This window comes from Danio rerio, chromosome 24, assembly GCF_052040795.2.
Source record: "Danio rerio strain M-AB ecotype USA chromosome 24, GRCz13ab, whole genome shotgun sequence".
Lineage (NCBI taxonomy): Eukaryota > Metazoa > Chordata > Actinopteri > Cypriniformes > Danionidae > Danio > Danio rerio.
Window position 1 is genome coordinate 24799530 of NC_141044.1, and position 27971 is coordinate 24827500.

At 37.2% G+C, this 27971-nt stretch overlaps 3 protein-coding genes across 5 annotated transcripts in view; 1 reads left to right on the forward strand and 2 right to left on the reverse strand.

The window, feature by feature from the left end:
- The window catches only part of pan3 (poly(A) specific ribonuclease subunit PAN3), a 28226-nt gene extending 20662 nt beyond the window's left edge, over positions 1-7564 (forward strand). Inside the window, exons 16-19 of one of the 2 annotated variants that reach the window (XR_015524269.1) lie at positions 2904-2968; positions 3071-3209; positions 5722-6572; positions 6718-7558. Coding sequence is in view for 1 of the 2 variants with exons in the window: in NM_001105692.2 (NP_001099162.2) it covers positions 2904-2968; positions 3071-3209; positions 5722-5862 (345 nt within the window). In the remaining variant the exon portion in view is untranslated. 2 annotated transcript variants of the gene reach the window in all.
- A 1246-nt stretch (positions 7565-8810) lies between these two features.
- Positions 8811-27971, reverse strand: part of flt1 (fms related receptor tyrosine kinase 1) — a 73256-nt gene continuing 54095 nt past the window's right edge. Inside the window, exons 21-31 of one of the 2 annotated variants that reach the window (XM_087308613.1) lie at positions 27432-27561; positions 25577-25674; positions 25381-25503; positions 25185-25296; positions 15241-15340; positions 15000-15105; positions 11986-12095; positions 11815-11881; positions 11646-11737; positions 9926-10084; positions 8811-8910 (exon numbers count right to left, since the gene is read on the reverse strand). In XM_087308613.1, coding sequence (XP_087164739.1) covers positions 9970-10084; positions 11646-11737; positions 11815-11881; positions 11986-12095; positions 15000-15105; positions 15241-15340; positions 25185-25296; positions 25381-25503; positions 25577-25674; positions 27432-27561 — 1053 coding nt within the window. In that variant the 3' untranslated portion in view covers positions 8811-8910; positions 9926-9969. 2 annotated transcript variants of the gene reach the window in all.
- On the reverse strand, positions 17513-24505 carry LOC147838037 (uncharacterized). The gene is made up of 2 exons (XM_087309478.1): positions 24426-24505; positions 17513-24177 (listed from the first exon to the last, which is right to left on the reverse strand). The coding sequence occupies exon 2, from the start codon at positions 23969-23971 to the stop codon at positions 18071-18073; it is 5901 nt and encodes a 1966-aa protein (XP_087165604.1). The 5' UTR covers positions 23972-24177; positions 24426-24505; the 3' UTR covers positions 17513-18070.

Sequence of the window (27971 nt, forward strand, 5' to 3'; positions counted from 1 at the left end):
TTTTTTCCCTTTAATAAACTATATACAGAAGGACATGGGGTAACAAAACTCAAGATAAACCTGGGTGTACTGGTTTAATATAGTCTATTCATTTACTCCACATAAGAAAAAAAGTCTTATCTCTGTATTCTTAATGAAAAAGACAACTTCCATCACATGTACTGTGTGTACTGTAACAATCCATTTTTACAGGTGTATATTTATTGTTATTTACAAAACCAAGACCATCTAGATAATGAGAACAACCTTATCTTATACGGTACATTTTACTTCAGGTTTTAAATGGGCCTCTTGCCTCACTCTGTTATTCTGTAGCTATGCAGGAAGCTAAAGTAAACACCCTTGTGGACAGTGTTATTCACATTTAGTAAGTCATCTGCATGTGCTGAAGTCAAACCGGAGGGAGGAGGAGGTGTGATTTGCTGTAGATATTTCGGATAACTTCAACTGTTCTCTCTTTTGATTTCCTCCTTGTGATCACTTCTCCTCGGATGTGAGAAGATAATTGTGGACCACCCTATCAAAAACACCTATGAGCATGCATTGATGGCTTTTCCAATTATGTTGTTTTTTCCTCTTGTATATATTTGATGCTGTACCGTGTCTGATGCAGAGGTTAAAAGTAGCACATTTTGAATAACAGTAATTGAGTGTATTGTCTCAGGAATTGTACTTTGTTTTTTTTTTTCTTGAGTACAGTTTTTGTGCTCTATTAGTACTTTAACTCTATTATTTTAGTTAAAATTGTTGTCCTTATTATTTTTTGGCCCATAATACCGTAGACCAATCAAATCACGTGTAGAAAAGATGAAATTTAAAGGTTCAAGACACCCTGGAGTGCTTAAAATAAAATTAACAGATTTGTGTGTTCATCAGTTAAGACGACGTTAGCACCTGTCAGCTTTAATTGTGAAAAATGAATAATTTTGAGCTTTTGTCCGCTAATTTCAACTTCTGGTTTTAAAATTATTTTTGGGACGGGATCAAAATCGGCGACGTAGAATCTGCTAGTGGAGTTTTCTTATCCTATGACTGTTAATTTTGACAGCAAATTTTGCTTTACTTTTAGTCTTAGTTTTTTGACTAGAATTTCAATTTAGTTTAGACATATTTTAGTTTTAGTCAACTAAATTTATTAAGATTTTAGTCGACTAAATCTACTCTAGCGAGGGGTTACACAAGTTAAACGAAAGCACAGACACTTGGGTAAATAAAAAAATAATAAGTTTACCTTTGTGTGAATTTCTGGATGACTCCTGATATGCGGATGGTCGTTTTAGTATTGTTTTTATCAGCTATTTCCTCCCCATACGGTTTGTGTTTTTTATTGTCTTGACATCTAAAGTAAATCTTCCCTTTCTCTCAGCCATTTTTTTATAGTTTAATCTGACAATTTTTTTCAATTTCAACAATTTTTCAATTAACACTGTCATATGAGAAGACCCTGCTTCTTAATTATTCATGAGAGCACTTTTGTTTTGCGTTTTAACTTTAAACTCTAAAATCATGGGTCTCTTCATGGTGTGTCTTTCATTTTGTGAGCTAATTGACAGCAGTTGTTCGCTCCCCTCTTTTTCCCCTGCTCTGCCAGCCTCACCCACTCCTTCTGCTCACAGAGCTCCACGCCCATCTTGGAGCATTTTTTTTTTTAATTCTGAGGTAGACTTGAACTGAAAGAGCAGGGTTTCATGACCCTTGAAGACAGACACTTTATAAATACAGCACACATGTACAGTGTGGAAGCATTTTTGGAAGCAAAATAAATTAACAATTTAACAACTTCTCTCTTTTGTGTCGTCCTTCGGAAGTCCAAATACAGAAACAGAACAAGTTTAGTGGAAATAGCAGCATTTGGACGACATTTTTGCTTTCTTTGCTGTAGCATTACAGCACCTATGGCCATGTCCCGTTGCTGCATGGGGTGTATGCGCATGGTGAATGTGCTTAACCTGCAGCGTTTGTGATCTCACTAGCCCAGATGTATTTTTTTGTAGTCCCCAAATTTGTTTGCTGTAGGCTTTGCTAAGCTAACTCTGTAAAAGCCAATGTCTCACTTTGCATTAAACTTTGAGCGTATTACATTCAGAGATGTTGTTTATGTTAACACAGCTACATTACACATCAACTAAAGTTTAAAATATGATATCCTAGTGGACCACCCCTTTAAGGTCAATATTATTAGCACCCTTAAGCAATATATATTTTTTCAATTGTCTACAGAACAAACCATTATTATACAATGACTTGCCTAATTAACCTAGTTAAGCCTTTAAATATCACTTTAAGCTGAATACTAGTACCTTGAAAAATATCTAGTCAAATATTATTTACTGTCATCATAGCAAAGATAAAATATATCAGTTATTAGAAATGAGTTATTAAAACTATTATATCTTCTCCGTTAAACAGAAATTGTGGAAAAATATAAAGGGGGGCTAATAATTCAAGAGGGACTAATCATTCTGACTTCAACTGTATTTGCCTAAAAGCTTACCCAGATTTCACTCCACATTAATCATAATTTTCAGGCGGCTTCCACATTAATTTACTTTTTTCACAGTGTAATTCTCGCTAGCTAGTAGCTACTCGCTACTCCTTGGTACTTTTAGAAGGGCTGCTTTTTTACTCATACTAGTGTTTAGAAGGGATGCTTTTACTATACTTGAACTACATATTTTGGCACTTTTACACGAGTATCATTTTTCAGTACTCTTTCCTCCAATGATCTTGCATGAGAGCAAATATGACTCAAAAAGTGGTTTAAATTTGACCTGGTTTCCTCTTTTACTTCCCTTCTGACAATCTCCAAAGTCTCGCTTTGCATCCCCAAAATATCCTTTTTTCTGTTATTCAAAATGCTGGTCATAATGCATCTCTATTTAACACCGTTTTCTGTTTTGCAGGAGGTTCAAAATGGACGATTGTTCCGCCTACTGGCAAAACTGGGAACCATCAATGAAAGACCAGAGTAAGTACATGGCACGTTTTCGAAACCTTTCAGAAATTGAACCTTTTTTTAATGGACGCTTCCAGAATAGTTTGTTTCACTGTCGAATTTGAATTCTCATAGGTTCCAGAAGGATCCAACATGGTCTGAGACTGGAGATCGTTACCTGCTAAAGCTCTTCAGAGATCACCTGTTCCACCAGGTCACAGAGACTGGCACACCTTGGGTTGACCTCAGCCACATTGTGTCCTGTCTCAACAAGGTGAGCTATAGCAAGTTTGTGCTTCTCAGGGGATTAATGCAAAGGTACATTGAAATGCTGTTTACACACACAGTGGCTTTGAGACTCCCAGATTCCCACTATGCTTTTACATTGAAAAGATCTGAAGTGTTACAAAGCACAAAGTCAACTTTAAAGGTCATTGTCTATTTTTCTCCATTAGGATGTTTTTTGTACTTGCATGACATAGACGTCAAAATATCCTAAATATGAAACAATGCCATTTTTTTCCTTAACTGTTTACATTCAGAAACATGACCAACAATATGTTTGTTGGTCCATAAATATTTAATGACAGATAAAATCGTTCTGTGAAGGTCACAGCTGTTCACGTATCTTCTCAATGAACTCCAGCTCTGTGTAGTTAATGCTGCATGTGAAATGACCACATATTATTGCATGTTTTTATTCCGAATTTACTTCACAGTCTTTAAAACTAATTTATCCTATGCGTGTACACTCAAGCCTGAAATCTTCTGGAGTATTTACTGTACTATTTACATGTATAAATACACAAATGCTTCCAAATATTTGAGGATGTTTATATTAGTGCTGAGCAAAAATTAATTGCAATTTAATCACTACCAAAATAAAAGTTTGTTTTGATATAACGTGTGTGTGTGTGCGTGTGCGCAAGCGCGCGTGTGTGTGTGTTTTATATATTTTCTATGTGATACACACACATACATAGAAGCAAACTATACAAACAATTTTGTTACATAGATCTAAAATAAATGTTTGATACAAATCATATATAAATGTGTATATTTAAATAAACATTTTCTCAAGTATGTACATGCCTGTATGTATTTGTGTGTATTTACACTGTACACACACTTAATTGTCAAAACAAACTTTTTAATATGCATGTGATCTATCATGACTCATTTTTCCCAGCACTAGATTTTATATAGAATTTACATCCAATACAAATGTAATTTTATATATTATATATTTTATAATTGTTTGTATTTATATAAACATAATAAATATACTCTGTACACTCGCATGTATTATGTAAATACAAACCTTTATTAATCGTTTGATTATTGGTACCCTTGGGGCTGGAATAGTTTCAGGCTTGACTGTAGATGTTTTGTTTGTTGTTCCTGGAGCAACAGAGTCATGAAGCATGATGTCAAAATGGCTCATTTTTTACTTCATTAAAAAAAGGCCAATTGCTGAATTATACATTATTTTACATATTTTGGAGGTGGAGTAATTAAAGACATCAGTGATCTCGTCCTTGTATTAAAATAGAAAAAACACATTATAATAACTAAAATATAATACAATAATAATATAAACAGTTGCAGAGTTTCATGTGTTACTGCTGTTTTTACTATTTGTTATTACAGTTTGACAGTTAAAGCATGATAGTTTAGAGCTATTATATTGAAACTTTTCTTAAAGTGATGTTCTGTTTTGTTTGTAGAGGCAAAAATGTTGCATTGCTGTGTAAGCTACAAGTCATACACTCATTCAGAAATATAATCAGTAAATCTCTAAGCGTCTTGTGTCCACCACCATTCCAAAAAATACATATTTAATAGTATTCATTTCACACTAAACTATTGAATGAAAAATCAAATTACAAATCAAAAAGAAATTAGTGCTATTTTCCAAAAGTGAGGTTTATTTATAAACTAAGTTCAAGAGGATCACGTGTTTGTGATTGACCACGGCTGGTCCCGCATTAGCTTTCAAATGATTTACTAATCAGACGAATTCAAAGACGCATAAATAACCAGATTTCCTCACCTTAGTCATCCTCGCCTTGAAGAATCACCCCATCCACCACTACACCACCCCCCTATTTTTATCCAGTACAGGGTGGCTCACTGGTTAGCACTGTTGCCTCACAGCAAGAAGGTCGCTAGTTCGAGTCCTGCTGGGCCAGTTTTGGTGTGGAGTTTACATGTTCTCCCTGTGCTAGCGTGGGTTTCCGGGTGCATTGTTTTTCTCCCACAGTCTAAAGACATGCAGGATAAGTGAATTGAATAAACCAAATTGGCACAGTGTTTAAGTGTTTCAGTACTAGGCATTCACCACATGGCCATATGCTGGTATAGTTGGCAGTTCATACTGCCTTGGCAACTCCTAATAATGAAGGAATAGGCTGAGCAAACAAATTCAGGGAGCTCTCGAGACCTACCTGAGCTTAGACTCCTCTTTCTCCTGATAAAACAGGAGGGTCTCAAGGATGGTCTGAGCTCAGGGCTCTCTCTCGGGACAGCATGCCAAACACACATTTACTTCTCAATTATCAGCTAAGTGTAACTCTTGAAATGTCATTGATTAGAAGTAACTAGCGTGAACAAACTTATTTAAAGCAGGATCAAAGGTAGCACAGACATTCTGTATTGATGATGGCGACTATAAATGTTGCTTTTGGAAAGTCGTGCTAAAACGCTTGTATTCTCCAAAGTACAGCAGGTTTTTCAAAATGTATCTTGTACATTTCTAAGTATTTTTTTTTAACTCGTAATTGCAGTTGGACGCTGGAGTGCCGGAGAAGATCAGTCTGGTGTCCCGGGATGAGAAGAGCGTGCTCGTGGTGACTTACTCAGACCTGAAGCGCTGCTTTGAGAGCACCTTCCAGGAACTGCTGGCCACGGCGAACGGCCCCCTGTAACCCCAGCCGTCCCCACAGGAGTGGGCTGGAACTGCCTGAAAACAGAGCACATTGCACTACAGCCTGGAATCATAGGTGCAGAACGATGATCTCACGACCAGGGCAGAGCCAGCTGGTTGCTCACCTCCAGTCAGATACACTGTTGTTCTTCTATCCAGAGAAACGTCTTTTTCTAAAGCTTATTTTTTTAGTTTTCACAACAAACAGCGCAGCTGCAGAATTATGAACTGAACTGAGAGCTGTGGCCAATGAGTTTTTTTAAGACTTGGGAACAATGTCCAAAAAAATGACTTCCTGCTCTTATTTTTAATTTGTATTTTTTTTTTTTTTTGGATTTTTTGGAGGATGCACTAAACATTTTAAGTTCCTTTTTTTAAGTGATTGTGCGCGCACGTCCCACAGGGTTCATACAGGGATCACACATGAAATAGACACAAAACGAAACAAAAAAACAGAGCGTTTTCCACATCATCTCCTCCTGTTTTTTTTTTATGAGGTACTACAATTTGGGACAGACCACTGGTCATGTGTCCTGGACTCTGATGGGACGATGCGCCGGGTTGTGTTAATCAATGAGACTGACCACTGAATGAATGTGTGGCGATGGTTAACGTTTGTAACGACTCTTGATCATGTCAGCCGATTTACAGGCAGGAGGGACGTCACTGGGTTTGTGGGATTCCACAGCATTCGCTGGCGCTGACAAAGAGGTGCTCTCTCTATCTTTCTCTCTCTCCCCTCTTGCTGAGTAAAATTGTTTATTTGCGACCTTTTAATTTCACAGGCGCATTATCAGATTTTGAGAGGATGGATTTTTGTTGTTTATTTTTATTTTTTGTATGGCTCTCGTGATAGGAACCAAAGAACTGGACCACACTAGCAAGGGAAACCAGTTCGCTGTGATGGTGGAATGAATGTCCTCTTCTTAAGCGTCCACTTCTTCATTCTTTTCGTTTCTCACATCCGCTAGTATTGGTTTGGATCTAGTGAATCTCAGTAGAGCTCTCTTGTGTTGTTCCCTTTCCCTCACCAAGCTATTGTACAGAGATGCATGATGGGATGTTTCTCACCTCACTCTGTGGACCAATCCCAGCAAAGGACGCTTGGGATTGCATCAGTTTCTTTCTTTCTATGATTTGATCATGCGACAACATCCGTAAATCAGTTTGAAATTCGCTCAGGATGATGATGATATGCCAATGGCTGAATGTGTCTGACCTGTCATTGGTGACTGCCCGATCTGTGGGTCGAGGACCCGCGCAGGACTTGCAGCACAGATTGGGGTGTGCAGGATACAGCAGGCCAGAACTGCAGTGAGGATGCTGTGAGTTCAGTAATCTACCCTCTCCTCTACCCCCCCCCCTCTTCTTTATTTTCTTTTTAAAGTAAACCAATCAGTAATATAACTTGGTGAACATGGTGCCAAGCCCGTATCTCTTTCTTCATCACACACACAAACATTAACACACACCTTTTAGTGGCCGATCTGTCATATCATGTACTCCGATTCCAGTGGAGCGCACTCCAGACACACACACACACACACACACACACACACACACACACACATACACTCACATACATGAAGTCCTCCTTCACAACCCCAGTATGTTTTATGCCCTTCTTGTGTTTGTCACATTTTTTTGCAATATTTGTGTGTACAGCAGTATTTTAATAAAGAGTAAATAAAAGTTAAGATTGATTTTGGGTGTTCATGATTGTTTGAGTAGAAGATGAGCTGCAAGAATAAAAAAGGAACTTGTTTTTAATTTGGCTGCAAGTCTGAGAGCATGTAAGGAGAATGAAATGCTTCCCAAAATAGATGCCACAAAAACATCATTAAAGCAGCAATGAGAGTAGGTCTCGGATATGGTGCAGATATTTTATTGAAGCATTTGTTTGTGGTAATCGTTAGGTGAGAGGATCAGTTACAATAGCAATAGCGTTACTACAACAAACATACAATACAGTTTGCGATATTTAAAAATTCATCATAAGGTCTTGTCTATATATAACACAGGTTTTTGTTAAAACTCCAGCAAGTCAAGTTTTTGCCTCAGCGTCAATGTGCCAATGTCAACCATTATGATTGGCTAACACATTTTAGCATCGCCATGTGGAAGGAAACTTCTTTTAAAAATGAAGGTTAGGAAAAACTCAGTTTATAAAAAATGCCCATGTATGTGTGGACGTGGCTTTAGGCTTTAATGTTCACATTGAGGTCTTATGAAGTAAAACAGACAAGCAGCAACATTAACAACAACATTACACAGCTTCAGCAAGTGGTCCAACTGGATTCATAAGGCCTCAATGTATTGTCAAGAGATTTTTTTTTTTAAGACTGACTAGGAAAAGAATAACCGTTATCAAGGTATACCGTGGTTTTGGAAAAGTCAAGGTTATAAAACTGCCAAAATGTTCTGCTATACCATTACTAAGGTGTGTGTGAAAACATGTTTTTGTTTGTTTTAGGCAAACAGTATCTCCAGCAGAAAATACGCCGTTTTAAATTGTAATGAAATCTGTGTTTTTGAAACTAATGAAGACCGCAGAAGTCAATGATTAATTTAGATTATTTAGCCTGACATGTTTACTGCTCCAAAATATTTTAAATGTTTCTCAAAATAAAATCTATTGCGTTCAAAGGGGAAAAAGTTGACTTTTTAATTTTTGTTATTAAAAACAAGCGTTTTAGAGCAGTAATCACAATACTGTGAAACCGTGATTTTTTTATCCAGGGTTATCATAGGGTCAGAATCTTATACTGACACATGCCTAACTCTGGTTTCATTATGGTCCTTGTTTTTTCAGAAAATGCAGCCAGCAGTTTTAGCTAAAATGAGAGAATATATACCTTTATATTGGATGGCATCAGGTAAAATAAATCAAAAAGATCATTTATAGGTGAATAATATAATGCATATGTTAAAGGAAAACATTTTCCAGAAAAAAAAGGTTTATTTTCATCATTTTAATCATTTATTCCAGTGATTTTAAAGATGCATTTTCAGCTTTATTACTGCAGTCTTCAGTCACATGATCCACCACCTTGATGAACAAAATAATTATCTTAAAAAAAAAACTGAGCCAATACTTTTGACCAGCAGCGTGTGCATATATATATATATATATATATATATATATATATATATATATATATATATATATATATATATATATATATAATATATATAAGCAATTTTAAATTGTGTGTTAACATTTCTATGTTTAAAAAAAATAATAATACTGACTCCTAACGTTTTGAACAGTGTCGTCTTCATGAATCTGACAGCACAGCTTAGTTGATCATGGGACATTAAAACACTGCCAAACAACACATTGTGCACATGTAAAAACAGCTTGCTTTGTACAGCTAATACCAGTAGCTTCAAATTTTCAGCGTTAAATAAACCATATATATATATATATATATATATATATATATATATATATATATATATATATATATATATATACATACACATATACTCTAATATGTTCTAATAACATGATGCAAATAAATATTCTATGGTGAACGTCCAGCATATGGCCTGCAGCACATGAACTGTGCTCTACAGTTTAACATTTGGTACCTACAAGCAGTAATTGTAATAAATGCTTTTCACTAGCTCATAAATAATATCAGCTGCTCTGTAACTACTAAAATGATCAGATATGTTAAGTTAGCAGTGCTTTCAAAATGAGAATACACACATCAGATAGAAGTTTAAAACAAAATCTCAAAATACGACACTCAAGAAAGTATCTTAGGAAATAAAAAGTTAGGGATTAATTAGTGACAGCAAATTATTTGGTTAAGGGTTAGTTCACAATGAAAATTCTCATTTCTTTTCCTGGTATTGCACAGTTTGAGTTTGTTTCTTGTTGTTCAAAATGAACACATTTGTGTTAAACCGAAGAAACGAGCATTTATTTGTAGCGGCTGTCCTTTTAATATGGTGTGGTTATTGCTGATGTCTATTCAGAAAAGCTACTTTGTCGTGATAAATTGAGCCTAATGAGGAACCGAAAGCAGCAGAATTGAGATAAGAGGTGTTTTTACCAGTGCCAACGGATGTTTACATGCAGGTTTGTCAGACGCAAATGTTAGAAACTGGGGTAAAGAAGATCGCCTTCATAATGTGGTGGAGGAAGCGCTGTTTGATCAGAACAACAGGGGGCGCTGCTCAGACGAGGCTGACTTTGACCTCTGGAGAAAAACCTGCAACACACAAAACACTGACACTTAAATGAAGTCAAAATATTTTCATATGGTCAGAACTGCTATGAAACTTAAAGGACTAAAAGCCCATAGCAGCACTCAAACGCTGTACGAGCAATGCACTTTTAATGAAGTGAAAAATGTACATATTTGTGTGAATGTGTGTCAATTTATATTTATTCGGTTTATTGGAATAATTTTAGTAATATTCTTGACATATGAAACTGTTCATATGATTTATTTAGAGTACAGTTTGTAAAGTAATATTTTCTGTCTTTTAGTAGATATATTAGAGACTTGCTTTGATTACCAAATAAGTGAATCTAATTGGATTTCCATTGTAAACATTAAATACAAGTTAATAAGGTATTTTTTTTTATTTCATATATCAAGTTTTTTGTTTTAATACTCCCAAAATAATTCCGCAATAAATCCGCATTTTTTTTATTATTATTTTTTTTTTTACAAGATTCTCAGCAGAAACATTAAAATTGTTCAAAGATTCTGTGTGGCCCTACTAATGTCCACAAAAAGTTGTTTTTTCATTATTTATTATTTGTTTATTTCTTATGTTGAACAAAAAAGATGTATCGAAGAATCTTGGAAAACTAGCCATTGACTTCCATAGTATATTATTTTTAAAAGTATGTAAGTTAAGGGCTACCAGTTTCCAACATTTTAAAAATTATCTTCTTTTGTGGTCAACAGATAAAAGAAACTCATAAATGTTTGGAAAAAGCTGAGGATGAGTAAATAAAATTTTTGAGAGAACTATCCCTTTAATTCCTGGTTTTCAGCTGATAGATATGAGCCAGTAGGGGCCTTCTGCACCTACTGGAAGGTTCATCTACTGGTAGGCTCAGAAGGCTATCATCCACCTACATGGTTAATCAGCTATACTAATAGAGATGACTCCAGATCCAGATTTGTGACAGTTGTGTTTAGGGTTGGGCTAACATACAATTAACCAGAAACTTAATATAAATAACTCTTGTTAACTTCCAGATGCAGGCGTATGTGATCTATAACTGATTAACCATTGTAGATGAATGATAACAGCCTTCTGAGCCAGAAGGCCCCTACTATCCCATATCTAGCTGCTGATAACCACTGATAATGCCCATAAAATCAAGTGAATATTTATACATTTTTTATTATTTTTTTATTTTTTAAGAAATACACTGCCATTTAAAAGTTTGAGCTAAGTAAAAAGTTTAAAGTTTAAAGGTTACTGCTAAGTAAATTCCTACCTTTTTTTAAAGTTACCATGTCTAAATATTTTCAGTATTATTGTCAAATATTGCAATTTAAAAGTAGCTTATTTCTATTTTAGTATGTTTTCAACTTATTCCTGTAATGCAAAACAGCGTCACTAAAATAAAATCTAATTCTCTTATGTGCTGATGAAATCTGCAAGATCAAAATAATTAATACCACCATCAACTAACGTAGTCATTTTTTATCAATAAAAAATCAAAAAACAGAATAAAACGTTTGAATGGCAGATTTACATTTCAAAATGTTTAATAATCAACAATTCCTCCCATCTTATTGCACTTACTTAGTGATGTTCTTGGTTTTGAATCTGTCTGTCCACTTCACCTGAATGAGCTCTTCAGAAGGCAGAACCATTCCACTGTCAGACTGCTCGTCCTGTAGTAAAACACGCCATCGAAGTCAGACTCGACCCCTTTGCCCAGTCAAAAGCAACTGTACATTAAAACGCTTACATCAGGGATCTCTTTGTGCAAATCTTCAAAAGTGCTCATGGCTTTGATCTTCCCAGGGCTGATGTAGCTATAACAAAACAAAATAATAAACCAAAGTCAATAAACTAGTGCAGTTATTCACATTATAAATTAGATTTTGGCTGCTATTTTCTTATTCAAAGAGCTTTGTACCTTGAATTTCCCAGTGCTTTCTGGCTTATATCTCTCTGATTCAGATGAGTCGTAATGGTATGTCCTTCTCCAGATTTAAAAGCATTTAAGGGGATATAATCCTTTCCATCCTGTTTTGAAAAACAAAAACATAAAAAAAATTAATAGTCTTTACATACACTCAAAAAATTTGTTAAAACTACTTATCTAAAATAAGCTGAAACAATACAATTTCTGATTTTTTTTTGGGGGGGGGGGGGGCAACTTAATTTTTTATGTTTATGTACAGTGTAAACTGGGTAATTAATAACTAGATAGTATAAGCAAAGTAAAAAAAAAATAATGTACACATTGAGCCATACAACCAGTTTTTTACTTGTTCTGACTATTTTAAAGAAAAATGTAGTTCTTTGTGTAGAGTTCAGAAACCCCTGTTATTAGTGACACTAGTGGCCATTACGTGAACTGCAGGTTTGTTTTTACACATCATGATACTCACGCATACATAATCACTGTACCCTTTCCTCACAATAACCAAACGATCACTCAAGAAATATGACGGTGGTAAAAAAAAAACATATAAGAAAGCATCTCATCATAACAATGTAAATTTGTTTGCGTAAAACTTATTCTAAAATGCGCATTTCAGGCATTTTCCATTTATTTATTATTTCCATTTATTTTATTATGTATTTAACAACCCCACCGAGAAAAAAGTGTGTGGATTGCATTTCTTAACTCTTAATGCCCTAAGCTAACACTCAAAGCATTTTTTTTCCAACACATCCTATAATTTTCTAAAACATAAGCCTCAAATTTGATATGTCAGTTTATGGTAAAAGTACCTAAATTAATACATATTCTATAAAAATCGGAAAATATGAAGACCAATTTATTTTAAAAATGTTAAAAATAAAACATCGTTGCCTAAAAAATCACCTTTATTTTTGAAGTATGCCATTTCAGATTCTCATTTAACATGTTTTCTTGTTTGTTTGTTTTTTACAATAAAAACAAAATCAAGTGTAGAAGTGCAACAGAACATTGTTTTTTATTTCTATTTTTTTTTTTAAATATAAAAATTATTATTTAAATTACTTCAACAGTCATTATTTAAAACAATAAAAACATGGTCAACCATTTGGTAATGCGGCAGTCAAATTAAACAAGAATGATATACAATAAATTATCATTTACAATAAACTGAATAAATTATTAATGTGAAACAATTCAAATGTGTTTGATTCTGCGACTATTTGTTGTTTAATTTATTGTTAAAGATTTTAGACCACTAACAGAATTGACATTTAGAAAGGACACTTAGCTTTGAATGCTAACCTCAACTAAACACCACATGGCATGTCTAAAACAGAATTATTTTCATATTATTTTACTGAATCCTATTAATTTACTTATAACATTACAGTAACAGTTGAAAATGGATCTACTATTAGTGTTGCCTAAACTTTTTGTACAAATTAATGAGAGATTAATGAATACCATGCCTCAGTGCCTAAAAAAAAATTTCCTGCCAGAGCAAGTGACAACACTTGGTCGCATACTTTTGCTACCAGTGCTTAAAGGGCACCTATTTTACCCCTTTTACAAGATGTAAGATAAGTCTTTGGTGTCTCCAGAATGTGTCTGTAAATTTTCAGCTCAAATACTCATCAGATTATTTATTATAGCTTCCAGAATTGGCCCATTTTTGTGTCTGAGTATACTGTAGCTTTTGTAGCCTGTGGCTTTAAATCCAAATGAGCTGCGTGCGTGTCTGCTAATCATGTGTTACATCAGATAAACAGCACAGTGACAGAGACAGACTTGGATGAAGCTGAAATAAAGCTCATTAGTCAAAATACAGAGTAAGTTTATTTGATGTATTTGTGGTGGAGTTTAATTTAAGCCTTTCTGAAATGATGAGTCTCACACAAATGCACATTTACTGACACCATGTGGATGTGGTGATTAAAGAATTACATAGCGATGTCTTTACATGGTCTAAAAAAAAAAAACGTTTTAAACTTATAAAATGAATTGAGGAGCAGCTGATCACAGAGTGTTGTAACATGTTTAATCCCAGTTTTTTTTTTCCAAAAAAAAAAAAAAGCTCTGTGGACATGTGTATTTATATATTATGGAGACATGGCACCTGTCAATCAATTCAGTGGGTGGGGAAAACTGCACTCCTACGTCACGTTGCAGTGGCCTCAAAATAACTGGGATGTGGGTCCTACTTTAATGTCAGGAAATTAAAAAAAAGAGAATTGTTTTGTTGATATTACTCCTATATGACTGTGGGCACACTATACCTACACACAGTTCTGTACTAACAGCTTACAAAAGTTGATTTTCATCCTAGGTGTCCTTTAAGTGATTGTTAATGCCTTTTTACACCAGAGTGGTCAGTGTTGGGACAGAAAAAAATCTTTTTTTTACTACTAAAATGACAAATAAAACAGAAAATAGATAGTATAATAAACACGCAAAAAAACTGTAAAAACATGAAATATGAAAATTATGAAATATGAAAAAACAGAATTATTTCATTATAAATAAAGCTGAATGTATGATTTAGGCCATGGAGACAGTAAAAAATAGGTATGTCGGGAGTTTTCAAGATAAAATGTCTCCACATAAAAGCATTAGTATTTTTTTAGAGATAACTTGAGTTGACAGTCTGTTCAATATTGTTTGATTCAAGATTTTTTTTTTTTTTAATAATCCTGGATACGCAATTCTAGAAGAATCCATCATTTCTACAGTTCACTTTCATCACATGAACAGATGAGGACAATTAAATTTAAACAAAGTAAATTTGACACTAGACTACAGATCTGACTATGAAGTCTACAGTTTGAATGAACGACTGATTGATTTTAAAGTAATAGCTCTTTCTGTGCATTATCTTGAAAGATTATAAACATTTGACTGAATTAAGAGGTTTTGGTGTGCGTAAACATTACATCCTTTTGATTTTAATGGCATGAGGTTTTTATTTATGTTTTGTTTTAATTGTGTATATAATGTCTGACCTGTTGGACGCAGGTCTGCAGAAGGTCTCCCAGTATCTCCACTAGAGTAGTGAATGAAGGTCTGTCCTCGGGGTTGTTTTCCCAGCATGCACACATGATGCTGTAACTGTCGCACAAATCACACACACTCATTATTGTCATGTACTGGATGAATTAAATGAACACACACACACACACACACACACACACACACACACACACACACACACACACACACACACACACACACACACACACTGACATCTCTGGTGTGCTGTATTGAGGAGAACACATCCGAGTGCCGTGCTTCAGTCTGCGGCAGAACTCCTCATCCATGTTGAGTCCTGGGTATGGGGACGCTCCTGTAGAGCACAAAACACCATATCATGTAAATATGACTGTTCTCAAAAATATGATAATAATAAATATATAACCATATAAGCATCAATGATAATGTTATGTGAAATCTGATGCTTTAAATATGTATTTATTTGACATTTTGCCTTTATTGCTAGAACAGTATACTGCACAGGAAGTGAAGTGAACGGGAAAGGTCCTTGAAGTGAGATTGGAACTTGAGATGCCCAAAAGCACATTGAAGCCATCATATGTTGGCACACTAACCCCTAGGCTACTGGTGTCGTCTTTCTAAGATGTATTTAACTTGTATCTGTGGCTTTAAATGGCTTTTAAGAAGTTAACGGTCACCTCACATAAACAATAATTTATTGGCAACCTATTTATTTTTAAAAAGGCACTCAGTGGATTATTGCAGAAGTGAAAGCATTAAAAAAGGAAGCATGAAAAAGAAAAAAAAGTTAACTGTAAAGCAAATGCATTATAAAGATGTTATATTTTATGTTCTTATATATTATACGTCATCATATATATTTGATTAAATAAAATATACACTAAAATGATTAGAAAATCAAAGTGATATGTCTAAAAAAGTTATCTTCCAAATTTGAATTTGGTATTACAAAAGTGAGATTATGTGGGTGCTCGGGTTTTCCTCACAAGTCCAAAAACATGTGTTAGGTGATATCTAAAATAGGTGAATTTGGTAAGCTATATTGTCCATATGTGTGTGAATGAGCTGCATAAAAAATATGCTTGATAAATTGGCGGTTCATACCTCTGTGGCAACCTCAGATTAAAAAAGGGACTAAGCCGAAAAGAAAATGAATGTATGAAAGTGAGATTTTGTTTGGGTGCTTTATCAAAAATAGCCACCATGTGCCATCCTGTCCAGTCACAAATTGATAGTACATGATGTTACAATGTCACAAAACCATGACCAAACTTGGAGTCGTGAATTAAAACCTTTCCAAAGATAAATTTGTGACAAGATTTGGTTTTAAAAGTGTGTAAAGTAATAAATGCAACATTTTCCATCAGTGGGAGGAACTCGCTGCAGTTTCAAAAGGAATACTTCACCCAAACAAGAAGATTTTCATTTGGCACAATAAAAACTCAATGTATCACCAGTAGTGATGCACATTGATTTTGTTTCAACAGTATAATAAAGTGCTTGTAGCAGGTGCCTTGCATTTTATGCCTATTATGTATTTTCATCAGGAGAAAGTCCTATTTTTTTAGTTTGGCAGGATTAAAATAACAATAATTTCAAAAAATGACTTGTCCAGTGACTTGTAATGTGTATTTATATAGTGCATTTATGGTGTATGACTTACACTGAAAGCACTTTACAATCATGAAGGGGTGGGGTCTCTACACCACCACCAGTGTGCTGCATCCACTTGAATGATGCGCCGGCAGCCACAGAACAACGGAGCCAGTGTGCTCACCACACACCAGCTATTGGTGGAGGGGAGATACAGTGATAGAGCCAATTCAGTAGATGGGGATGTTTTGGAGACAAGATAGGTAAGGGTCAATGAAGGGATTTGGCCAGGACACCGGGGATACACCCCTACTCTTTACGAGAAGTGCCATGGGATTTTTAATGACCACAGAGAGTCAGGAACTCAGTTTATTGTCTCATCCGAAAAATGAATGTCCCATTCACTATTCTGAGGCACTACGGCTCACACAGACCGCCCCCTGCTGGCCCCACTAACACCACTTCCAACAGCAACCCAGTTTTCTCATTTGGTCTCCCATCCAGGTACTGGCCAGGCTCTGCCCTGCTTAGCTTTAGTGAGTCTTGGGCTGCAGGGTGATATGGTGTGTATTATTAACCTAATTAACTCAGTTAAGCCTTTAAATGGTAAAACGTACTGTCATAGATTATTGCAAAATTTGCATAATATTGCAAAGGCAAAACAAATGAGTTATTAGACATTAGTTCTTAAAGATGTTATGTTTAAAATGTGTTGAAAAAATTATTTCATGAATTATATTTTCATTAATTATAAATTATATTTGCACTTTTATCACAAATATTTGAAAAAGAAGTTAAAGAAAAAATGACATGAGGGCTTATCATTTCGTGTTGTTCTGCCCCTTATATCAAACGCCTTGCTTGATTCGACAGAGAGATAACGTCTTCCAATGACAACAGACTCAAGGCATAAGTTTGAACCTTTTACTGTAGATTATGGAATAACGTAAAACTGCAAAACATACAAAATACAGAATGGTAAGTACTCTGGATCAATAATATGTAAATTAAACAAGCACAATCTGCACTCTATGCACAATAGGTCACTGTTTACGCACTTAGCTGAATCATATATGTAGTCACATATTGCAATTGACCAAAATAAAGAACACAATAAACATCTTGCATGCATAATAACATGCTTATAGCGTAAACATAAACAAATATAACTCAAATTATGATAAAATAATGTCTACATACCGAATGTGCCTTCAGTACAACTTGTATAAGGGAGCAAATGAAACTACAGCCGTTTGCTCTTCCATGCGGCTTCTGAATGCATAGGCTCACATTTATGATGTCATGAAATAAGGACTATAACATAAAATGTAATACCCATGTATAACCAAAAGAGGTCGCTAAATACCAGATTAACACTAACTCAATGTAAAAAGTCTGGATAAGACAGAACACTCCCCGTCTGGTATTCCTTGAATGCCAAACCTTTCTTGAAGTCTTGAGCAGTCTATTAAGAGTTCTCTTGAAGAAGGAGTACGACCTCATTTATTGGTCTGAGGAACAACTTGGGTCCATCTTTTCCAATGATTTTTACTTGGATTTTTCTGACTCGTCCATCTTGACTGGGGTAAGTTTCTGTTATAATTCCCAGCGGCCAGTCATTTCGTTTGGACTGAGAGTCTTTGAGCAGGACTATGCTTCCTTTGGGGATGTTTGTTTGTTGATGTTGCCATTTTCGCCTATACTGTAGTGTTGCAAGGTACTGTTTTCGCCATCTGTCCCAAAAGGTACTTGCAAGATTTTGCACCATACGCCACTGTTTGTATAGGTCAGGCTTTTCACAGTTCTCGGGTGGAACTAAGTCGGTACTGGACTTTTGGGTAAGTAGGGTAGCAGGTGTCAAGATAAAGGGATCCGCTGGATCAGTTGACACTGGTATCAAAGGTCTGTTGTTTATAATGGCAGTGACTTCAGCCATAAAGGTAGAGAGTACCTCATGTGTAAGCCTAGAGGATGATGTCTGGAGAAGCATGGAATCCAAGATTTTGCGGGTAAGTCCGATCATCCTCTCCCATGCGCCACCCATGTGCGATGAATGAGGGGGGTTGAATGTCCATGTGCAATTATGGTCTGACAGAAATCGTTCCACTGCCTTTTCATCCACGTTAGATGGTATTTGCAGGTCTTTACAAGCTCCAATGAAATTGGTTCCTCTATCCGAGCGAATCTGTTTTACTGGACCTCGGATTGCCAAAAACCTCCTTAAGGCATTAATGAAGCTGGAAGTAGTTAAGGACTCGATCACTTCTATGTGGATAGCTCTGATGTTTAGACACGTGAACAGCACTGCCCATCTTTTGCTTTCTGCAAACCCACCTCTTGTCCTTCGAGCACATACCGACCAAGGGCCGAACACATCCAGTCCCACATGTGTGAAGGGAGGCTCTGCACTGAGCCGGTCTTTGGGCAGATCTGCCATCTTTTGAGTTTCACAGCCCCTCCTGAGTTTACGACATACAACACAGGTATGGATAAGACTGCTAATGCGTTTTTTGCCTCCTATTATCCAGTAGCCCGCAGATCTTATTGCACCCTCTGTAAAGTGGCGGCCTTGATGATGTGTTCGCTCATGAAAGTGCCGTATCAGGAGTAAGGCTACATGGCTCTTGCCTGGTATGATGAGAGGCCTCTTTTCTTCAGAGCTTAGATCCGCTTTGATCAGGCGACCACCAATTCTCAACAGTCCGCTTTGATCAACAAAGGGGTCTAGTTTTCGAAGAGTACTTGTTTTAGGAAGGGGTTTGTTCTGTTTTAGGCACTGCAACTCATCCGTGTATGTTTCCTGTTGTATTGCACGAATGACAACTTTTGTGCTCTGAATTATTGTATCGGCACTCGGGGGCAGTTTGCAACAGTGCCAACCTTTGCACGCTGGAGTGTGACCTTTTTGATCTGGCTTATAGGAGTGTGCAATGTGAATCAACTTGCCAATAGCTCTGATTAAGCGGTTCCAGACAGAAAAACGTTCAAAACGCCTGGAGAATGAGGTATTTGACAGTGTCATATGCGTGCGAACTTCTACATCTCGATCAGGATCAACAAGTGGAAAGGGTGCTTTAGGTACAGTCTCCGTTTTCAGTTGATGCAAAAATGCAGGTCCACTGAACCAAATCGTGTCTTGCAATTTAGTTGGAGTTATCGGTCGTGTCGCAATGTCCGCAGGGTTGTGATCTGAGCTCACATAATGCCACTGCTCTGGCTTAGTCCTACTCCGAATCCTTTGTACACGGTTGCTTACGTAGACATGAAATCTACGTTTCTCGTTGCAAATATAGCCGAGAACAACTCGACTATCTGTGTAGAGGTTTATCTCGTCAAACCTGATAGCAATTTCTGCAATGATCGTTTCCATCATGTTTACAGACAACACAGCCGCACATAGTTCTAGGCGTGGTATGGAGAGCTCTGGAAGTGGCGCTAATCTTGCTTTGCCTGTGATGAATCCTGCATGGCAATTACCATTCGAATCGACTGTTTTTAGGTAAGCGACAGCGGCGATTATCTTCTCGGAAGCATCTGAAAACACAGAAAGCTCTGTGAACTTGGCACCTGATGGTGATACGAGTCCATAGCTCCTTGGGACTTGTATATGTTGTAACTCTTGCAGAGAGTTTTTCCATGAATCCCACAGCTCCTGACCGCTCGCAGGTAAGGGTGAGTCCCAGTCAGTAGCGTTTGCAGTCAATTCTCTCAGTAATAACTTGCCCTGAACTGTTATAGGGGCCACAAATCCAAGTGGGTCATACAAACTGTTTACCACTGATAACAGTCCACGTCTAGTGTATGGTCTATTGTCACTTTGCACTTGGAAGTTGAAACAGTCTGTCTCCAAATTCCACAGTAAGCCGAGAGTGCGCTGCATAGGAAGTGAATTAACACCTAAATCCAGTTCTTTCAGTGAGTTGGCATAATCCTCAGATGAAAACGCTTGCATGACTTTCTTACTGTTTGAAGCCAATTTGTGTAACTTCAAGTTAGATCCAGCCAGCATGTCTTGTGTCCTTTTTAGCAAGCTTATGGCCATTTCTGGTGAGGGTAAAGACTTCAGTCCGTCATCCATATAGAAGTCTTCCTCTACGAACTGTCTGGCATCTTCACCGAAATCGGTTTCTCCTTCTTGAGCTGCACAGCGAAGACAGTAGATAGCCACTGCCGGAGATGGACTGTTGCCGAACACATGTACCTTCATACGGTATTCGGTGAGCTCGTTTTCTGGGTTATTTTCATGGAACCAAAGAAACCTGAGGTAGTTCCTGTCTGCAGGCCGAACTCTGAAGCAGTGGAACATTTGTTGTATGTCCACCATGAAAGCGACGGGCTCTTTACGAAACCGCATGAGGACTCCGAGGAGACTGTTATTGAGGTCCGGACCTGTCAAGAGGACCTTATTCAGTGATACACCTTTATAGAGAGCACTTGAGTCGAAGACTACTCGCATTTGGGATGGCTTTTTAGGATGGTATACCCCGAAGGAAGGCAAATACCAACACTGTTCATTTGGTCTGACTGATGGAGCTATCTCTGCATGATCATTTTCAAACAGCTTTTCCATAAAGGCTACAAAGTCCCTTTTGATCTCTGGTTTCCTTCTGAAAGATCGCAGAAGTGACTTAAGGCGTTCCACTGCTTGTGGACGGTTGTTCGGCAGAAGTTGTCTTGGCTCTTTGAATGGGAGTGGGGCAACCCATGAATTTTCATCGTCTTTGTAGACTTCTCTGTCCATGATCTGAAGAAATAGCTTGTCCTCGATAGATGGTGCTGTTTTCTCGTCGTCTTTTGTTTTCTGAAATATGTCCCACTCTGTCAGTCTTTGAGTGTTCTCCCTGATCTGAGGCTTGGTGAGAGAGACACTTTGGGATCTTTCTTTTATGTTGTAGTTGTTAGGACATGGCTGAAAGTGTGTCGACTGACCATTGTCTAGAATGTTCGTGTGATAAGCTTGGACGAAAGTAGGTTTATGAACTTTCCCGAGGCACATGTCTCCAATAATTACCCACCCTAAATCTAACTTTTGTGCAAAGGGGGCATTTGGTGGACCATTCACTTGCCTATGGGCTTTGTGGACTCTGATAATGTCTCTGCCTAACAGAAATAGAATGGGGGCATGATGGTTGGGTTCTGGAATGTACCTAGCAAGATGTTTTAAGTGCCTGTGCTTACTAATCACTTCTGGAGTAGGAATTTCTGAGCGGTTGTCTGGGATTTCGTTGCACTCGAGAAGAGCAGGTAAGGATAAGGTCAAGCCTCCATCTAGAGATTCCACTTGAAAGCCTTGAGCTATCCTGCCTTCAGTTTCTATCGTACCTGCGCATGTTTTGAGGGTATAAGCTATGCTGCGTTCTGTAATGCTGAACAGATCAAAGAATTCTGATCTTGCGAGCGATCTGTTGCTTTGATCATCTAGTATGACATATGCTTTAACTGCTTTCTCTGGATGGTTTTCCGGAAAGACTTTTACAAGACAGACCTTCGAGCAGGAACGGGGAAGTTGACTGTTTCCACATACCTCCGTACACGCTGAGGAGACCTCTGTTTCCACAGGAATGTCTTCGCTCATTTTCTGATTTTCAGCTACAGGTTGTTTCGGATCAATCGTCCAGGGTGCTGGTCCTGGATGAAGTGCTGCTATGTGGGTACTGCTGCCACATTCTGAACATTTGATGTCCTCGTCACAGTTCTTTGCCATGTGTAAAATGGAACTGCAACATTTGAAGCATATTCCTTGCTGTTTAAGCAATGATTTCCTCTCCTCCATAGGTTTCATCCTGAATCCTCTACATCTGGACAGGGGATGAGGCTTATCATGCAAAAAGCATTGTTTCGCTGGGTTTATCTTATTTTTGAGTTCACTCGCAGCTAATGGACTCCCAGAAGAAACCTGAGTCTTGTGTGTCACAACAGCTCTGGGAAAGACATGTTTGTTTAACTGTTTGTTTGGTCTGTGAGACTCTTCGTGTATGGCTGTAAGGGAGAAACTTGGATCATTGCGCATTTTTGCTTGCTGACATACAAAGTCTACTAGGAACTTAAAGGGTGGAAAGGAAACCCTGTAATCCTCTTTGTATTTAGACCCCACCGTGAGCCACTTCTCTTGTAAGCTGAATGGCAATTTCTGTATTATTGGGTTTACTCCTCGTGGTGTGTCTAGATAGGTAAGACCCATCAGATCGCCATCCTGCATAGCTGCTTGGATCTCCATGAGCAAATCACTTAGCTCACGTAGTCTGCAATTGTCTCTGTTTGATATTTTGGGGAAGTTCTCCAGTCTCCTGAAGAGTGAGCTCTCAACCATTTCTGGTGCGCCATATAATTCGTAAAGTCTTTTCCAAATCATACTGAGCCCTTGTAATGGATAGTTAATGTGGACAGCTCTAATACGTTTTGCATGCTCTGCTGACTCGCGCCCCAGCCATCTTACTAGCAAGTCCATTTCTTCACTTGGTGAAATGTTAAGGTCTTCTGTAGCATTTATGAAGGATGCTCTCCATGCTCTGAAGGTTTCCGGTTGGTCGTTAAACTGCGTAAGGCCAGTAGACACCAAGTCACGTCTTGCAATAAACCTGACCACGTCTGAGATTTGACTGTCCGCATACAAATTACTTTGATGAGGTCCAGCGTACAAGGGGGTACCTGACATTGTCTGAGAATAACTCAGTGGCGTCCCTCTATGTCTGCTCCTTTCCTCACTACCTTGAACAGCTGGAGACTGGGCTTCTGGATGATAAACATTGTGAGGTGACTGGGTGAATGCCTTTCGTTGACCAGAAATTGTGAAGCGTACGCTGGTAGACTGTGAAATGGCAGGGTTCTGTATGTTCTCTGCATTACTAGGCAGAGATCTGGGCGGCGTGGCATATGAAGTATACTGCTTTTCCTGTTGCAAATACGATACAGTATTCTGTGGTTGTTGCGTTTCTGAAAAAGGTATGCTTTCCTTATCATAAAACGTTCCGTCCGGGACTGGCGCCTCTGCATCCACATCACTCTCCATCTGTTCTGATACATAGGCCTGTGTGCGTTCTGTTGCATCCTCTATAGGCAGCTCTGACAAACTTGATTGCCCTCTGCTTTCTAATTCTGCCGCCGTTTCTAAAGCCTCTGCTTTCGCTTGTATGGCAGCAGCTTTCTTTTCCAGTCTTAAAGTCTCTAATGACGCTTCCAACTGGGCTTGTTGTACTTTTAGTTCACTTTCTTTCTTAGCAAAAGTTATTTCTGCTTTAACCGCTTCAGCCTCTGCTCGTGCCATTGCAGCAGCGGTGATTACAGCTGATGAGCCATGTGAGTGGCGTGACGAGCGTGATGAGCTTGCTGCTCGCTTCTGTGATCCAGCTTTGGAGCTTGGCTTGGACATTGTTGAGAGAATCACCTCATGAGCTGACTTGCTCCCCGCCGTGGACTCATAAACTAGAAGCTGATTGCTGAAGATATTCGTTTTACTGTTCTGCCCCTTATATCAAACGCCTTGCTTGATTCGACAGAGAGATAACGTCTTCCAATGACAACAGACTCAAGGCATAAGTTTGAACCTTTTACTGTAGATTATGGAATAACGTAAAACTGCAAAACATACAAAATACAGAATGGTAAGTACTCTGGATCAATAATATGTAAATTAAACAAGCACAATCTGCACTCTATGCACAATAGGTCACTGTTTACGCACTTAGCTGAATCATATATGTAGTCACATATTGCAATTGACCAAAATAAAGAACACAATAAACATCTTGCATGCATAATAACATGCTTATAGCGTAAACATAAACAAATATAACTCAAATTATGATAAAATAATGTCTACATACCGAATGTGCCTTCAGTACAACTTGTATAAGGGAGCAAATGAAACTACAGCCGTTTGCTCTTCCATGCGGCTTCTGAATGCATAGGCTCACATTTATGATGTCATGAAATAAGGACTATAACATAAAATGTAATACCCATGTATAACCAAAAGAGGTCGCTAAATACCAGATTAACACTAACTCAATGTAAAAAGTCTGGATAAGACAGAACACGTGTTTAAATGAATGCATGACCTGAGGGTGAGTAACTTAACAGCAAAGACTCATTTTTGGCTGAAGAACCGCATTAATAAGACAAAATGTCTCTAGATACACATAGAACCATATTTAACAGAGATCACCTAATATAGCGGTTTATACATTTTCAAGCGTTAATTCAATCAAATCTTCAAATGTTTCAGGTTTTTTTAATGACACTAGTGATGATATTAAAACTATATGACATTTAAATTGTGCCAAGGGCTCTGTAAAGCTGACTAATAAAGTAGATTCTGCTTTATCCTCAGTGTTTTTGTTGATCAGCAATACTGCTCCATTGTGTTATTTTTATTATATTTCTGATGTGTCGGTTCTTGTTTTCATCACTTTCATGGAGCTTCACTTTCATGTTTCCTAATGAGTTTTCCTCACTTTCATTCTCTTGCAAAGACCTGCCAGAAGGACAAAGGTCAATTGTTCTATTGTGGCCTATTTCAAAGCGATTGCGTATTGAAAAAAAACAACTCTGACAGGAAAATGCTGATTGAGTATTGTCCTCACCGAGGGAGAAGATCTCCCAGAGCAGGACTCCATATGACCACACGTCACTCTGAGTGGTGAACACTTTATCGAAGATCGATTCTGGAGCCATCCACTTCAGCGGTAAGCGTGCCTGCATGCCGAATAAAAACAACTCAATTCCTTTAGAGTTCTTTTATTTCATTACCTTTTGATTTATCTACAGCAGTTCACTCACATCTCCGTTCCGCACATAGTCTGGGTCTTTGTACAAGTCTCGGGCCAAGCCAAAATCGCAGATCTTCACCACGTTGTTGTTGGAGAGCAGGATGTTTCTGGCTGCAAGGTCACGATGGATGCACTGAAAAATCACCAAAAATCTTCAGATTCAAGTCATATTTACATAAACGTGCACAGAGAGGAAGATCCTTTACCTTGCGAGAGGCGAGAAACTCCATACCTCTGGCCACCTGAAAGCTATAAGAAATCAAATCTTCAAGAAGAAGAGGGTCGCTCAGTTCAGAAAGACAGTCTGGGGATAGAGAGGAGGTTTTTAGATTTTAAAAGGTCAGATCAGCTCATAATAAATAAACAACAAGTGTTCATTTGTTGGTGGCACGGTGGCTCAGTGTTTAGCACAGCAAAAAGCTTTCTGGTTTGAGTCCTGGCTTGACCAGTTGGCAGTTCTGTGTAGAGTTTGCATGTTCTCCCCATGTTCGCAATGGTTTCCTCCGGGTGCTCTGGTTTCCCCCACAGTCCAAAGACATGCAGTACAGGTGAACTGAATAAACTAAATTGGCTGTAGAGTATGAGTGTGTGTGTGTGTGAATGTAAGAGTGTAAGGGTGTTTCTCTTCCGCTGTGTAAAACATATGCTGAAATAGTTGGGAGTTCATTCCGCTGTGGCGACCCCTGATAAATAAAGGACTATGTCGAAGGAAAATAAATTAATGTTAACCTTATTACATTCTTCATGCCAAAACTGAAGGTGATTTTTTTTTGCAATATTTTAATCATTTAGATAAACAGAAGAAATTATAAAAAGGTTTGAAATTTGGTTGTGATTTTAGAAAGATGTATTTAAAAATTACAAAAATTGCATTCAGTTGATCAAATCTACTTTAGACATATTTTATTTAAAAAAAATTAATATATTTTCCTAATTTTATTTATTCATGTGATTCATCATTGGCAATAATAATAGCCTTATTTAATACTATTTCTTTAAATATACTCTCAATACTTTTTAGTTTTATTCTAAACAATTTACTGGCTGTTGTTACCACTCTCCTCAGTGATCTCTTCTGGGCCTCCATACCAACAGATTACACAAAATGTTGCAATACCTTCAATAAAAGCACTATAACACATGATCAACAATTACTTGTCAACATTAATTCTCTGTTGAAGCTTTTTCCTTATACAATCAGTCCATACATCCCACTTAAGGTTATTGTCCAACATCACACCTAAATATTTATAATTAACTGAATTATATACCCATTAATTAATGTGGGATCTCCTCACTAATCTGCTGTGTTCTCTCTCTAAAATCAATTACCATCTCCTTAGGAGTGTTTAGGAGAAGGTTTGAATTTTCTAAAAAGTCAAGAGCAGGGTGTTCTTCCTCTTCATTTAAAAGGCTCACCAAAGCCAAGGGGTATCATCTGCATACTTCACAATATGTCTATTTTTAAATTAACTTATACAAGAATTTGTGTATAAAATAAATAATAACGGAGATAAAACACAATCCTGAAGAGCTCCTAATGAACTCATTTTAACCTGTTAGATTCTAGAGCAAATAAAATCGGCCAGCCTGGCAATCATTTTGTTGTGTGATAAAATTATTTTGCAAGTGTAGCAGCTAACATGCTAGGAGAACTACAATTAAAAGCAGATGAGAAATCAAGAAAAATTATTTTTACTCGACTTTTCGATTTCTCTAAATGTGAGTGCAATAGGTGCAATCATTTTTAGCCTCATTGCTCCAGTTTTGAATATCGCATAGGAAAACATTTCATAAGGTATGTGGCTAATCAATTTTATAGATCTTTTTGCAGAAATCATTGACTAACAGAATGAAATTTAAATAAATGCTTTTAATTATTGTCAATTTACATCCTTGCTTAATAAAACAATTTTAAAAAATACTGTCCCTAACTTTAAAACACTTAATAAGGATAATTATTATATTTTTAAATTGTCAGACGAGTGAACTGGATGCTGTATTGACTCCTGAGCAATTTTTTTAACATATATATTATTTCTGTATGTGCTGTAAGCTCACCGCTGTCCTCCTCTGAGATTTCTCCTCTCTCCTCACTAAAGCCTGAACTGGCATTGCTCTGTCTGCTGGACACACTCGTCAACCGTCCTTTACATCCCTCCTTCATCACTCCTTCCTCTTCTCTGTTCACCTGAGTCAAACAAACACAAGAAATGAGCATCCAGTCGACTGGAACACATCTAGTGACTATATACAAACATTATGGTCACACTTTACAACATGGTTTTACAAGTTGACATTAATTAATGTATTTACTACCATGAACAAAGTATATTGAATTATTATTATATTGCATTATCCAAATTCATGCTTGTTAACATTAGTTAATGCATCGGGAGTTAACTTGAACTAACAATGAAAACAATGAACAACTGTATTTTAATTCACTAGTGATAGAAATAAAGAAATAAAACAGGGGGCTAATAATTCTGACTTCAATAAACCACACTTTATTACACTAGACATCTTTGGAGGCCATTGAAAGAGGAGAGCTATCGTAGAGACTTTCAAACAGTGTTGTCTTTGTAATCACAAGTCTCT